Source organism: Alligator sinensis, unplaced genomic scaffold, assembly GCF_000455745.1.
Source record: "Alligator sinensis unplaced genomic scaffold, ASM45574v1 scaffold740_1, whole genome shotgun sequence".
Taxonomy (NCBI): Eukaryota; Metazoa; Chordata; order Crocodylia; family Alligatoridae; genus Alligator; species Alligator sinensis.
This window is the reverse complement of record NW_005841964.1, coordinates 2,318,360-2,333,466: the sequence shown is the minus strand read 5'-3', so window position 1 is coordinate 2,333,466 and position 15,107 is coordinate 2,318,360. Positions and strand designations below refer to the sequence as shown.

The following is a 15,107-nucleotide window of genomic DNA, read 5'->3' as shown; positions in this document are numbered from 1 at the left end:
GGGAAAGAAGTATAATTTCGTAGATGAGCAAGATATCAAATAATGTTCTACCAGAATCTGGGTTTTGTACAATGTGGGAGAGGAAATGTTTAACAAAATTCATGAGATATAAATAAAAGTAACAGGATTAAATTCAGGGTGAATATCCCAAACACTAAGAATAAGAGTCTTTAAAGGCTGTTTTTCCTTTAGCTCTAGACTCTAAAACCTATGCAATGCTGTCAAGAAGAAACCTGGATTTCCAATAGATAACAGAAGGGAGGGAGTTTTATGAGGAGTAGCCCAGTACTTATTTTTCACTTGACTGACTCGAGATTTATTAACCAGGGAATCCTGCAAACCCTTCTCTACTCTTTTTCCTGAGGACATTTGGATAGAGGTGTACTGGTGAATGAGGGTTGAAGATTGTTCAAACAGTTGAAACCGGAGACAAAGAAACCAACATTCAGAGTTTTTTCCCAGTTAATTTTCTTGCCTAAGTCATGTTGGTTGTCTCAGTTGTTTGGGGGAAGATCATTCATCATCATGTTGCTTCTTACTTAACTTTTTCTCCAAGGTTAGAAAGCTAAATAATTGGTATCACCTCTAGGCTATGTCACTGTAGGAAGCTTTTGCAGCTAAATCTTGTAGCTCTGAATCTCTACTCCAACTCCAGGATGGTGGGAACCTCATCAAAGTCTATAACTGGAAACGTACACAAATTGTCATTCAGGATGAATGCATTAGATTAGATCTGATTAAGCATAAATGTGGGGGGGGGGTTTGCTGAAGGAGATGGTTCTCACATGAGTCAAGTTTCTGTTCTCCGGACATGTCTACATGAGACACTAATGTCGTAGTACGCTAATTCTATTGCGCATTAGTGCGTTAGCATGGTTTTTGCCAGCCTTGCTAATGCGCAGTAGAATAAATCTACTGTGCATTAGCATCACATAAAAACTGTTCATTTGTGCTAATGAGCAGTAGTAGCAATTATGGTGCATACTGGTAACAAAAGTAATTACAGGTACTAACCTTAATGTGCTGTAATTGTGGTGCTTTAATGAACATGTAGATGTATCCCCTATCAGTCCTTACTTGTTTCCAATACAGCCTTTGCTCAACCACATAATTGGCTTAATTCCTTACATAAGGGACTGCCTTCATACATGACCTTTGCTACACAAAGTATTGACCTTCCATTCTGTAAGCATCGCTGGGTCTGTTCACATATCCTTGTCTTGCCTTTTACTCCCTGTCCTAAATCCTTTGTCGCTGATACTTGGTGCTTTTCTCATGACCTTGCCTTGTTTACCAGCTTTCTGACTTTATGTGGACTACCTCTGGCAAGACCAGATGGCAATTATATTAAACTTCCTTTTGATAACCTTAAATCACTCAGTGTTTTATATTCTTAGCTCATATTTTAGGCTAAGATTTCAATCTCTGGACTGGCATGTTCAAAGAAAACAGGTACGTTTTACCAGATGCATCGTGTAAGACATCTTGTCCTTTCACTTCTAAATTTACTGATAGGGATAGCCTTTGCTCAAGTGTTAAAGGTGATGTGCATTCTAACCCCTTGGATAGAAAAAGGTAAGAAGCCTACCTACTACTTACCACCTACTGTTTAGGTAGAAAGAAGTTCACTATCTTAAAGTAATTAACTCTCAATACTATCCAAGCTAGCCATAGGTGATATTGTGCTGATTGGCTAATTTGTGCTACGATGGTGGCTGATCCAAGCCCTGAATGCTGCTGAAGTTCCATTCATTGCTAAGCATTCCCTGAGAGCAGCCTTTGATGCTTTTGAGGTGCTCTTTAAACTCATAACATTTGGTATTACTTTGAGGCTCTATTCCAGAATCTGTTTATCTGGACTTCTACTGGTAACAAAAGTAGCCATCAGATTGTGAATGGCTGCTTAACTGCAAGGTCTCTTGGGTTCCTCAGGAAAATGATACCAACCTGCAGGTTAATAAATCCAACCTGTTGGATACTAACCAATTTATTTTTCCTGGAATAATTGGTGCAGCATACCAACCTATCAGAAACAAGTGTACTTGGCCTCTGAAACAGACATGTTTTGAAAATTTCAATAATTCTGTTTAAGGAATGGAACCAATGCCGACAATAGTCTCATGATCATCATTAGAAATCTTACAATACATGACTTGAAGAGGGATTTCCTATATCATTTTCTTCTGCAACAACAACTTAGTGTCAGATTTGATAGAGGGCACGTGAACCCAGACAATATATTTGCCTCTCCTTTATAGACTCTAAGACAGTTCTTATCTTCTGATATAACCTGCTGCAAATGCAAGCCACAGACTTCTCCCAAACACTAAATTAAAGCGTATCTAACTTAATCATAATCACTTAGATGTTTAGTGAGCCTACCTCATCTCCTCATAAACTATTCAGGTGTTTAATTGCCCTACAGCCTAGGAAATTGCCTTTTATGGAATGTGGAGTTTGTCTGTTTTCAAATTGCAGACACTCAGCCCTGTTATGTCTTTGTCCATGAAATTGTAAAGCTAGCCATAGCAGTTAGCCTTTTATATATAAGTACCTACAGACAGTTATCTCTTAGCATACTCTTCGACACATTGAATAGGTCAGGGGCTGGCAATGTTTTTGGGCCAAGTGCCAAAAAACCCTGCAACCTGGAAGATGTTGGCAGGCTGGGGTGGATGGCAGGGAAGGTGCTAGGAGCCCAATCCTTATTGTGGCAGCGCAGTCTTGGGCCCTTCCCTGCTGTGCTACCTGAGGTTCACGTGCAGCTACTGCCAGCAATGAACTGGGCTGGGGCTCTGGACCCCGGTGCTGCTGCTTGCAGCCTCATGGCTGCTTGCTACAAGCAGCCCTAAGGAAGCAGAGAGAAAGATGCTGGCTCCCTGCCATGCTTGTGATTTAGAGGTGGCAGGAGGGGATTTGCAGTGCCTATGGTGGCACCTCAGAACATTGTGGGCAGCTAGAGGTACCTTCTCGGGGTTCCCAGGTCAGTGGGGCGATGTCATTGTGGTGGTGGTGGTGCCTCCCTCAGTGCCCACTCATGGGGTTCAGGGACCCCCCTGGGTGCCCACTGCCTCCAGAGTTTCCGGAGGCAGCACTCCAAGGTAAGGGGGCCAGCCCCTGCCTGGCACCCATGATGGACCGGGCAGTGGCAGGTGGATGCTCCCTCCCCCTGGCCACATCCCACTTTCTGGGCAGCTTCCCAGAAGTGAGGGAGAGGGGACAACTATTTACTAGCATGGTGGGGGAGCCAGACTGGGGCTTCAGTGCAGCTGTTTGCAGCATGCCCACCATCTGCGCTGCCCCAGGCCCCTCCCCTGATGGCTGCCTGGGGTCATACTTGCAGCTGCCACTGCCTTGGAGCCGAGCTGGAGCTGCGGAGCCCCGTGCAGCTTTTGCAGCCTCCCAGCTGCCTGCTACAGCTGGCATGGGCTCTAGGCAGCTGCTGCTTGCCATAGAGCCTGGGCTGCTTGCAGGAGGGCTTGCAGCCTCCTGGTAGCCTGCTGCAAGCAGCTTGAGCTCTGTGGCCAGTGTCAGCTGCCCAGAGCCCGGGCCAGCTGTGGCATGCTGAGGAAAATGCTCTGGCACACATGCTGAGGGTTGCTGACCCTTGGAATAGATGGAATTCCTTAAGCCTCACATTTGTAAATCTTATTTTTCAGTCCTGGGATCATTTTTGTGCCCTACCTTTGAACTCTTCAAAAGACTATTTCCCAGTGTCTGTTTGATATTCTCCCATTTTATAAGGATCATATAAGCCCTTTTAAGCATGGTTTTGTACTGAAAGCTTTTGTTGAAGTAGTTATCTTTGCTACAACAATCCCCAGTTCATTTTCTGAGTCATTGCTTTATAAGACACAAAGATACACTAGACTCTTGCCACTAGGCACATGTCAATGCCCTGGAAATATGTTGTTGTAAGGCAGAAGCTGGCAACATTTTACAAAGGGCAGGTCAAACAAATGTGTGTCAGCCCTAAGGCAGGCCACTTGTGACACAACCATTTCCCTTGCTGTTTCCCTGCTTCTACGTGATACTAAATGTTGCCCTGGACCACTGTTTTATAAACCTAGTGGGCACTCTTTCATCCCCCTACTTCAACCACTGCTGCTATTCACCCATGTTGGTGCACTCTGGTAAAAACGCAGCAGCTGAAGTAGAGCACAGAAATCTCCATATGGAGGCCTCCATTCTGGCACCTTTTTCTCCATATGCCACTGATTTCCTGCTGCTGCAGAACACCACTGCAGTGCTCTTCCCGGCCTATCCGAATCACCAAATCTCCGAATCAGTGCCAAATCTTTCAACTGATTTGGCTGAATCGATTCAGGACTGTGATCCCAATCTCTAAATTGAATTACTGTCCTCCAACTCGGCCGAATCCAAATCTGAATCAAATACTTCCCTATTCAAACAGTCCTATTCCTACCCACATTCTAGGGGAAGTTTGCTATTGTAGGAAGTGTCATCTGAATACATGGTATTGAGAATGTTTCAAGAGAAAATGTTGCCAGTGGGAGGTACTTGATTTTATCAGGTGGTGCTGCAAAGCACTTTCAACTATATAACCTGTGCCCTTGTTCCTAGATGTGTTACCTTGCATTTAGCTATACAATGTATTAAAACACATTAGATTTTGATCTTTCAAGAATTACATGTGCTTCACATGATTTACTACGCTACCAATCTTTGTATCATCTGCATGACAATATATAAATCTCGGCTCATGGTACAGGTGATATCTTTTTTTAGACAAACAAGATTTTTGCAAAAAAAAATTCTTTAAGTGCAAGCTTTTGGACATAAACACCCTTCATTGGGCATTGGAGAAAAGTTTGTGAAAGTTCTCCTGGGTAGAAATGAAAGTTCATATTTCACAGGATTTCATAGAGGAGTCAATAGATGGAAAATTCCTCTGGGCAGGCAGGTTTTAGCTGTTAAAGAGTTCCCCCAGCTCTCTGCACGGGGCTTTCAGTCTCTCGTGTGAGGTTCTGTGATGATCAACCTCAATATCTGATAATAAAGAAAGATTTTATAACATTATCCGGCTTGTTAGTAAAAATATCAAGTAGCATTTGGACCAAAACCCAGTGTCTTTGGGTCCCTGAACAGTAAAGGCTTTACTCTTTGTTGTTTCACCATTAAAAGCTACACTGTGAGATCTGTCATTGAGCCAGCTTTTATTCCATCTAAAATTTGTCCTTTTAATATTATACAATACAAGGTTTTTAATTAAAATGTCACGTTCTATCATCAAACACTTTCAAGAAATCTAAGTGTACTTTATCAAAGCCCTTGTCATTATCAACCAAGCTTTGAACAAAAAAAAAAAGAGTGGGGAGGTTGTTTGTCAAGAGCTATTTTCTGTTAAATCATTTTTACTGGTATTAATTATATTTTTAGCTTCTCATACTTTTTTGAGAGATTCCTGAATTAACAACTTCATTACTTTGGTAACATTTACTGGTCAGTAGTTGCTAGAGTCATCTTTTACACCTTTTAAAATCAGGGCTGTCCAACTTCCTAGCAGCTGGGGCCACACACTGTATTGGCCTTGCACTTCAGGGATGGTTACATGTTCCCCAGGCTGAAAGAACAAAATTTAAGGAACAATTCGTCATGTTTCATTTGTAACCATTTTTGCTGCTGCTTAGATTCCCACAATACCATCTTTGTAGACTATCCAGCAGGGTTACTTTATTCAATACATCACTGTGCCTCTCCATCTGTTTTCAGTGATCCTGCTCATGAGAAATTGCAAAAATCTGAAGCTCATTTAGTCGGTTGATTTAGCAGAAGAAAGATGGAGGTCTAGACCTTCAGAAGCTCTATTCTTTCATTAGAAAGGTCAGATTCTATGGGTGTGTCCAGATGAGCGTGCACATGCATTTCCCTGGGGTCAAATAGCAGCATATAGTTGTGCCACTGCTACTTGTCCCCAGGGAATGCCCCTGCATGTCTGCTATGGGGGGTAGCAAATTGCCCTGGGTGGGGTAGGGGAGGCCAGGGCCAGCACCTGGATTGGCCTCAGCAGCCGTTCCTGGTGGCCTCCCGGGGCTACAGCAGTGGCAATCTGAGCATGTAGAACCTGGCCAGCACCCAGGGCGTGGCTGTGCCCGTCTAGGCTCTGGTTTTGGGCAGTGTGTGCTGCAGCCACCTACACCACCCTGCTTTTTTAGGCCCCATTTTTTTTTGATACCGGGGGTTCCTGGTATCTAAATTTGCCTCCACACTGCAAATATGCAGCATGGAGAACCTATTCATGTGCACCACATGAGTTTTGTGGTGCCTGAAAAGCCTTTGAAGTGCTGCAAAGTGCACATGCGCACTCATCTGGATGCACCCTATGAGCGCGTCCAGAGGAGCCTGCACGTGCCTCTTGCAGCGTCTCAAACTTCTTTGAGATGCTGCAAGAGGCATGTGCAGGAATGAGAAAATGTTCCCTGCACTGCAAATTTGCAGCGTGGGGAGAAAATTAGACCCCTGGATATCCGGGGGTCAAAAAAACCCACAGTGAAAAAAAACAGGGCAGGGCACGGTTCAGGATTGTGCCCTGAGGCAACCGGAGGCTGGGTCCTCCACAGAGACACTCTGGTAGCAGCCAGAGTGTCTCCTTGGTTGGCTCTTGCCCTGGTGCTGAAGCATGCTGCCTGCCCATGCAGGACAGGCAGTGTGCCAGCTGCAGGGAGCTGGACCCAGGCTTCATTGCAGGTAAGTAAGGGGTGGGGGGGGACTGGAAGAGGGGGAGGGGACCATGGGGAGGACCCCCGCCTGCACCCCTGGTCCGGCCCCATCCCCTGCCTGCCCCCTGATCCCTCCCCATCCCTGCCCCGCCTGGCTCCATCCCCCGCAAGTCCCCTGAGCCTCTCCGATCCCTGCCCTGCCTGGCCCCATCCCCTGCCTGCCCCCCAAACCTCCCCATCCCTGCCCTGTCCCGGCTCAAATTTGCACTGCTCCTATGCAAGCACATGCACTTGCAACAGCTCAAATAGAAGTGGTGCAAATTTGAGCCAGGGCTTTTTGACTCAGCGCATGTGCCCGGACATGCACTTTGGTGTAGGGCAAATTGTGCCATTTGGGGCAAAATAACCCTGCCTAGCTCCTCCCAGATCTGCAGCCAGCCTGGGTTTATCTTCTGAATGTTTGCACACCTACCAGTGCTAATATTGTGTGTACCCTGCATCATCTGTGAAAGGATCTCAAGGCACCCTAGTGTGCTATGGCACCCTGATTGAAAATCACTGTTCTACAGCATTGTGTAAGAAGGAATTATGTTCCAGATAGGGACAGTATGAAATGTATTCAGTTATGTGACTGGCTTAACTTTACATTGTCCTGAAAGGAGTTGTTGTCACTGTCTTAGTTCCATTGGCCACAGTCACCTCCAGTGGGGTGACTGAGACTGTGCCTATGGGCTGCAGAGTTCTATGCAAGAATTCACACAGATTTGGGGAGAAAAACCTGTATATTAAAACTCAAGAACTGGGCTCTTGGGTAATTTCTTCCTTAACCACATGGAAGAGTGGCTCAAGTAGTTACTGACAACATATATGAATAAGTGGAAGGAATCACATTACTGCCAGCTGTACAAAGAGGCTGGTGCTCATTGGTAGTGATGCAGAGTATTCCAAATGTATACAATAATTCTCCACCTTGTATAAAAGGACAATATACTGGCAAATTAGTTGATCAGAGATTTAAACGTTCACCACAATGGGCCCTTTGACAATTGAGTAAAGAACAATATCTCCCTGGGGAGATAACCTAAAGAGTTCTATTTATATTTAAAAAACAATTAAAAAAGGCAAGGCTGGATAGTATGCAAGAATTCAGCCTTTTGAATTCCTGAAGAGAGGAGGACAAGAGTCAGGATAATTTTCCAATTAGCAATGATACTAAAAGATTGCCCCATGCAAACTACGTTGGTACATCCCAAAGGTTAATGTGCAGTGGTTATCCCTAAGAACTCTGGTTACTGGTAAGTAGCCATCATTTGCATAAAAAGGTGTAGGATAGATGCAGGATGAATTGACCTAAATTAATAAATTGTACTCCATACTTCAGTTATGGCCACCTAGGAAAACATTATTTTCTCTTCTTTCCTGACACATTTTCAATCCTTGAAAATATTAATTCATTGATTTTATTTTTGGCATTTATGTCCCCTTGATGTTGACCTCTTAGATTTGCTGAATATAGGAAGCCACTAGTAGAGAATATTCTAATTATTTTTGTTGTTCAGTTGACTATCACTATAGACATAATACTTGCATATTGCTTAATGCCAGAAGAGGTGCCATGCAACTTGTGACCAGATGCTAAAATCTCACTTTTTTTTGTAACAGACTCAGACCATTCTTATTACAACTTAATCTTGAAGAAAGCAGGACAATTTTTATCAAACTTGCAGATCAATCTATTGAAGTTTGCCCTTTCTATAAGGGCATACTCTCCAACTGTTCATATGTTTCAACAGGTTTGTAAAATTATCTGATATATTTGACATGTGTTTGTGAAATCTGTTCTACAGTGTAAATCATGTTAATTATTATTATTTTCCATACATAACAGAGATACTGCTTAGAATCAAATATGAGGTATGTTATGATCAGGGATCCTGGTTTTCTCTGATTTAAAGAAATCCACGATTTTTGGTTAAAAAAGTAACCCCAAATCCACATTTTTCCATGATTTAAAATGAAACACCACTAATGTATAGACATATATATAGCAGTGTTTCATTTTAATCACAGAAAAATGTGGATTTGGGCTCACTTTTTTTAACCAAAAAATGTTTTGTTTTGTTTTTAAATCAGAGAAAATCAGAATCCCCGATTATGAAATATATAACATGGTATCTTATAGAAGAGTCGTATTAATCCTGAGGAACAAATAGTCATGTTTAATGGGATATTTAGCTTTATTCTTAAGAAAAAAATTATTGCAACTGCAGTTACATAAGAGCTCAGTCTTATTTTCTGTGCTGCTGGGAATTGCATATCTTACTACCCTCCCCCCCACCCCCACCCTCATAATTTGAGCATTTCTTAATTAGGGAATTCTTTTCCTACAGTTGACTTGCTGGACTCATTACTGTAGTGGATCTCTTGTCACTTACACTGCTCAATATTACTCTCTGCTTCCTTCCACTGCTGAAAGGAGAAAGATATAAATTACCGTAATATATATGTGATTTCCTACCTAGACTGAAACAGTACTTCTTCCTGTTGTCCCATAGCAATGCAGCCTTAAGGGGAAGGAAAATAGTTCAGATTCCTGTGTTCGTCAGTCATAATTCAGTTTAGCTGGAAGCAAACTCATTCTGTGCTGGGGAGAGTCAGTTCAGGAATCAGTCTTTTCATGTATATCTTTGAGTAGAGCGAGGCAGTTAGCCATGTTAGTCTGAAATCAAACAGAAGATAGGGCAGGGTGGCACCTTAGAGACTTATTGGTTCAGAAAGGCATAAGCTTTCATGTATGACAGTCCTGCAGGTATCAGTGGCCTACTTTGTCAACTATGAATGGACATAACTTTCTGAAACAGTTAGTTTCTGAGGTGCCATCCTACCCTGCCTTCTGACTGTCTTGCACCTCTTTGTGAAAGCAAAGTAACTGATTTATAGGAGAGAATGTGAGACGTGACACAGAAGGTAGTTTTAAAAATGCATCCTGGGATTTGGAGAACAAAGCTCCAAAAAACTTCTAGTATGGGGAAAGAGAAAGAGAGAAAAATGAAAAATATATGGGAAATGCTTTATTTTCTGGGGGTTATTGTATTTATTGTTTTGCATTTTTTGGCTTCCCGTCTTACTATTCCTACTCATAATATAGCAGACAACACTGACTCAAAGATAAATCCCCTATTCAAAATATACTCCATGATTTCAAATCATGTGCAGGAGATCTGCCAGCCAGTGTTTTCAAAAATATTAAAAAAACTAAATTAAGTATGTATGTTCTCAGGATATAACTAAATACGATGGACTATGGAGACAATATAATGCACTTATATCATTTTAAACTTTTTCATTACTTTCTTCACATGTCCCCAATTTTGAATGTGCTTAATTAGAAACACAACTTAATAGTAGTTGATGAGATATTTTAATCAAAAGGATGTGTTTAATTTTAAGTTGAAGTGCAATTAAAACAGCCTAGTTGAATGTAATTGTTGAAATATTAGATTGCAGTTGATGAACCTCCACCAGAAGGTTGCAGTGCATTTGTGGTTATCCATGAGAAGCACACCTGTAAGACTAATGAAATTAAAAAACTTCTGAAGAAGGCTGCTAAGAGGTAAATGTAACGAACCATCTTAAAAAAGAGATTATTAAAGAGCAAAATGTAATATTGTAGTATAAATACTTCAAGTATTTTTCAAGTGCACATTTACCTGATAGTTCTTACAAGTATGTAATTTTTTCTATCATATTGAAGACATTATATGTTGAACATTTCATTATGCTGTTTTGAAAAGTGCATTATTTCTTGTTTTGAATGCTGTAAATGCTTAAGTTTATGAGAATTCACTAGCTAGGAATGAAAATTACCATCTTAAAATAAAATCATAGAGCTTGTATCATCTAACCAGGTGCAAAAAGGCATAGTTTGCATTTCCCTGAGTTTCTGAGGGTATATAAACAGATATTCTTTTGAAGTGCTTCAAATCCCTCTACAAATATGAATCACTTCAAATTTGGAGTGCTTCAGCATTGCATAGACATTCAGGCCTGTCCCATCTGAAGTGCTTTAAAATAGCCCTGGGTTCATACTGTTGTGGACCTCTGCAACTAAAGCGCTGGGGGGCAGAGACCCTAGCATGCATTTCAGATCCAAGTCTCTAGGGACTCTCAAAAACTGCTGAGTGCAGAGTCCATTGGATGTCTGCACCCTCCTCCAGCTTGTGCTGGTTGCTTACCAGAGTTCTTAATTCTAGTTTTCCTTAGTTAAAGAGATACAAAAAAATCATAACATCACTAGTCTGATTTAGCTAAAGTAAACATACCACTTTTGATAAGTGGTTATAATAAGGGCACAAAATAAATGGTTGAAATAAGGGCACTGCAGGCCAAATTGCTTTCATTTTGGAAGGGTTTGTCATTTACAGGAGTGTTTTACTTTGGGATGTTGGGAATTGATGTCTACTATTGCCCTGCCCTGTGTCCCCCGGCCATGCAGTGCCAGAAGATGTTTCCTCTTTGTTCTGCTTAGGGCAAGGAGTCAGGGACTAGCTGGAAACATTTTGTGTCCTCTTCTGTCATTTTTGTTAGCTGGCATTCAACAACATGGCAGCTCAAGGTACCATGACTGAGGTCCTGGAAAGCACCTCCTTGAAATATGTTACAGCCTCTTTACCACCAACACTAACATGCCTGAGGATGACACTATGTAGGACACCATTCAGTTCAGCCTTCTCTGGGACCACCTGGAAACTGTGACCCAGCACTACTGGACAAGGGATATGACAGTGACTGGTCAGACCGCATAGTTCAGGGACACTGGGTGACAAGCACTGGAGGCGGAAATTTAAAATGACCTGTGCTCTGTTCATGGAGATCCATATTGAGCCTGACCCCATTGTTTGAACAGCAAGCCACCAGCAGGAGGGTGCTTCTCACTGTGGAAAAGTGCATGGCCATTGCCATCAAAGTTGGCAGCCCCTGACATTCTCCAGTCTGTGGCCAGCCACTTCAACAGAGTGTGCTGCACCAGTCAGAGAGTTCTGGCACCATGATTCCTCCAACCAACATAAGGTTGTTGCCAGATTTGAAGTCTAGCCTTTTGACTGTGGGTTCCCTGGGGAATACTGCTAATAATCCTATCCTGAAGTGGAGGGGGTTGGGGTTGATTGAAGCTGCTGCTAATAAAACTGGTCTGGAGACTGTGCCACCAAGAGACAGAGTGGATAACTTTCCCTAAAGTATAACATGGAGTAGGGATGGGCAGGATAAGCCTGACACTGCTGAGGCCCTGTTGCAGGCTGAGACTTACCCCCAGCCATGATGTCTGTTAGACCCCGACCATGCGGCGCCCAACGACTAGGGAGACAACGGCCAAATTGCTCATGGATCCTGGTACTTATTAGCCAGAGCAAGCAGAGAGCATACACCAGCACACAATGCTTGCAACAGCTTTATTCAGAATGGAGACAGCTTCAAACAAAGGTCCCTCACAGACACACAGCCCGCGAACCAGGGGACCTGCACTGAACAATAGTTCTTTTCACATTTTATACACCTTGGTTCATACATATTAACATTCTCCTGCCTTCACCCCTCCTTCTGTTCCACCTATTTCTCCTCCCATCACAAGCTCCACCTCAGTTTATGGTTTACTTCATTAGCATAGACTTGCTTATGTATTTCCTCCAGTTACATGTCTCTCTGCTAAGAGCGCATGCGTAAGGCCATGAATCCGGGTACTCTTGGTCAATCACTGATTCGTTCTGGTTCTTTGCTGACTTCAGCACCATCTCCAAGGCTTTGCTTCTGCTTTATCTCCTGACGATAGTTGGTGGGCTGCATCTTGTTCTTCTTACACAAGGAATCATATATCCTACACACTATTCCATTGTTAAAGAAACTACTTGCCTAAGCATTTGCAAGGTTATTTTAATACATCATTTTGCCTTGTGGTCAGCAGCTTTTTGCTGAGATACAAATTAAAGTCTGCCAGTACCCATCATCCCTCACAACAGGGAATACCAGGAGATAGTAGCTGGCATTTAGGACTTGAGCCTGGAGTTTCTTCCAGTATAGGGATGCCACCGCAGGCATTTGGAGCACGTCAGAATATTTGAGTCTGTCCATACCCAGTCAATAGAGGGCGGGTTTAATTGACTATACTTTCTGTAGGAGCTCATTAACCAATACACTTGAGACAGTATTTGGCCTGTTTGTACCTTGTTCCAGTTTGATCTGCTAAACCCCTATAACCCCACAAAAGTGTGGGAGTTGCAGCTGCTTTCCACTGCCACAACCGCACCCCCCTCCCACCCTCCAACTGTGCCTACTATCCTGTTTTTATTTCTGCAATGGTTAATATCGTCTTAACTTCATGAAGCAAATGTAGATACCCTTAACTTCTTTGGAAAGGTAAATGGAGCTTAAAGATTCTCTTTTAAATACATATACCCTGCATTTTTTAGGTACAGGATACAAACCAGAAGAAATCAATAGTTCCTCTTTACATTTGTCTTTTTTGATTCTTTTGTCTACAAAAACTGGCTCCGTTTTGTTCACAAAGTTATTGATACTGCTATAATCTCTTGTTAGAATGATAACCCAGTAAATATTTCAGGATTTGTTTTGTTTGTTTGGTATCCATTCTTTCCCTCAAATTTTTCACACTGGAGGCCACATCTAGCATTTTAATACTTACCGTGTATTTTCTGCCTAGAAAACTTCCTTTTAATTTTTCTTCTATTAAAAGCTTGTGTCAGAATATTGAAGTAATAGTAGCACACAGTAAAAAACAAGATTGATGTAATTTAAGGTAATCAGGGAACTTGTCCTGATGGGGAATCTTTACTTGGTGCTGACAAATTTAATTAAAGCTTCTTGTGAGTCTTTGGTAGAGTGCTTTTTTTACTGTCTTTCACTAAAATCAGCAATTTAATCACAATTTCACATACAGAGAGAGCTGAATGAGTTTTGGCTTTAGCAATGGATCCTTTTTTCACTAGATTATGGAAGGAAAAGTTATTTTGTGCCCTTATTTCAACCATTCACCAAAAGTGGTATGTTTGTTTTAGCTAAATCAGACTAGTAATGTTATAATTTTTTTTTGTATCTCTTTAACTAAGTAAAACTAGAATTAAGAACTTGGGTGTAAAAGGAGATTTAAGTCAGTATTTGCCTAGGAGAAAGTTATTTCTAGGAAGTTGTTTCATGTTTTGTGACTTTTGGGTCTTTGAGTAAAGGGACTGCCTATTTTCATGTATCATTCTAACAGATTATGTGAGATACTTTGTTTTATGTGTATTGATGAAGATGACAATGCCAGGTCCCTAAGTAATGTCATAGTGAAGACATCTCTGACGTTCATATAGAAATCTGTTTGGATTTCTTCATCTCCCCTGACCAGCATTTAGCTATGTTGTATGATTTGGATGAAGTTACTGCTTCTTGTTAGGCACTCTCAAGAGAGAACATGCTAAAGTCCACTTTAAAGAAGAAATTACTCATTAATAACCAGGGATCCTGGTTTTCTCTGATTTAAAAAAAAAACCCCAATTTTCAGATTAAAAAAAGTAACCCCAAATCCACATTTTTCGGTGATTAAAACAAAATATCACACATATATATAAGTGGTGTTTCATCTTATGGAAAAATGTGGATTGGGGTTAATCTTTTAAACTGAAAATGGGGGAGTTTTTTTAAATCAGAGAACACCAGGATCCCTGTTAATAATTAACGTTTTGAGAGTGTTGCCTATGCCCACTGTACCAGCGCATCTTTCTCAGAGTTTTGTTTTCATCAGATGTTGACTTTTATCTACAAGAACTGAGGCAGAGTGGTAATGCATATCTTTTGATGCTGTTGGCTCCAAGTGTAAGATGATGCATGTGCAATAGAAGCAGGATTGCATTAATATATATAAAGCCCTGTGCTATTATGGAGACATAACCCCCCAAACCATGAATATATACAAGTAACCTTTTCAGGCTTCAGTTACTAGAGGGTAACCCTTCCATTTATCTGTTGTTCAGTGATTAGTGCATGTTCTGTCCAGTGGCTGTAAGGCTCATTATTGAATGAAAAGGCTGCTTCTTGCACACTAATTAAACAAATGAAATTTCAGACCTTTTTAAGCTTTCGTTTAGCTGCCACTTGATAAAGTGTTATAAAATCATCCCCTAATTGATGCTGATTTTCATCATTATTAAGCTTTCATTTTAAAACTGGTTTTGAATCCTTCTTTATGTAGTCATATTTTTTTTTATGTTTCTAACATAGCTTGTATATTTTACATCTAATTTTATAAAGGTTTGATAAACAGAAAGTAAACAAAACTCTTTGTTTTTATTTATGTATTCTGTATCATTTGAACTATGGATATATACTTAAGAAATATTTGATTTTAATCATAGACCAAGGCCATATCTGTTT

At 41.4% G+C, this 15,107-nt stretch overlaps 1 protein-coding gene across 2 annotated transcripts in view; it reads left to right on the top strand.

Moving 5' to 3' along the window:
* UGGT2 (UDP-glucose glycoprotein glucosyltransferase 2) overlaps positions 1-15,107 on the top strand; it is a 235,857-nt gene that overhangs the window by 10,141 nt on the left and 210,609 nt on the right. For both annotated transcript variants that reach the window (XM_025200352.1, XM_025200351.1), the window contains exons 3-5: positions 8,343-8,473; positions 10,181-10,293; positions 15,089-15,107. The exon at positions 15,089-15,107 is cut by the window's right edge and continues 171 nt beyond it. In XM_025200352.1, the coding sequence (XP_025056137.1) occupies positions 8,343-8,473; positions 10,181-10,293; positions 15,089-15,107 (263 nt within the window). The remainder of the gene's footprint in view (positions 1-8,342; positions 8,474-10,180; positions 10,294-15,088) is intronic.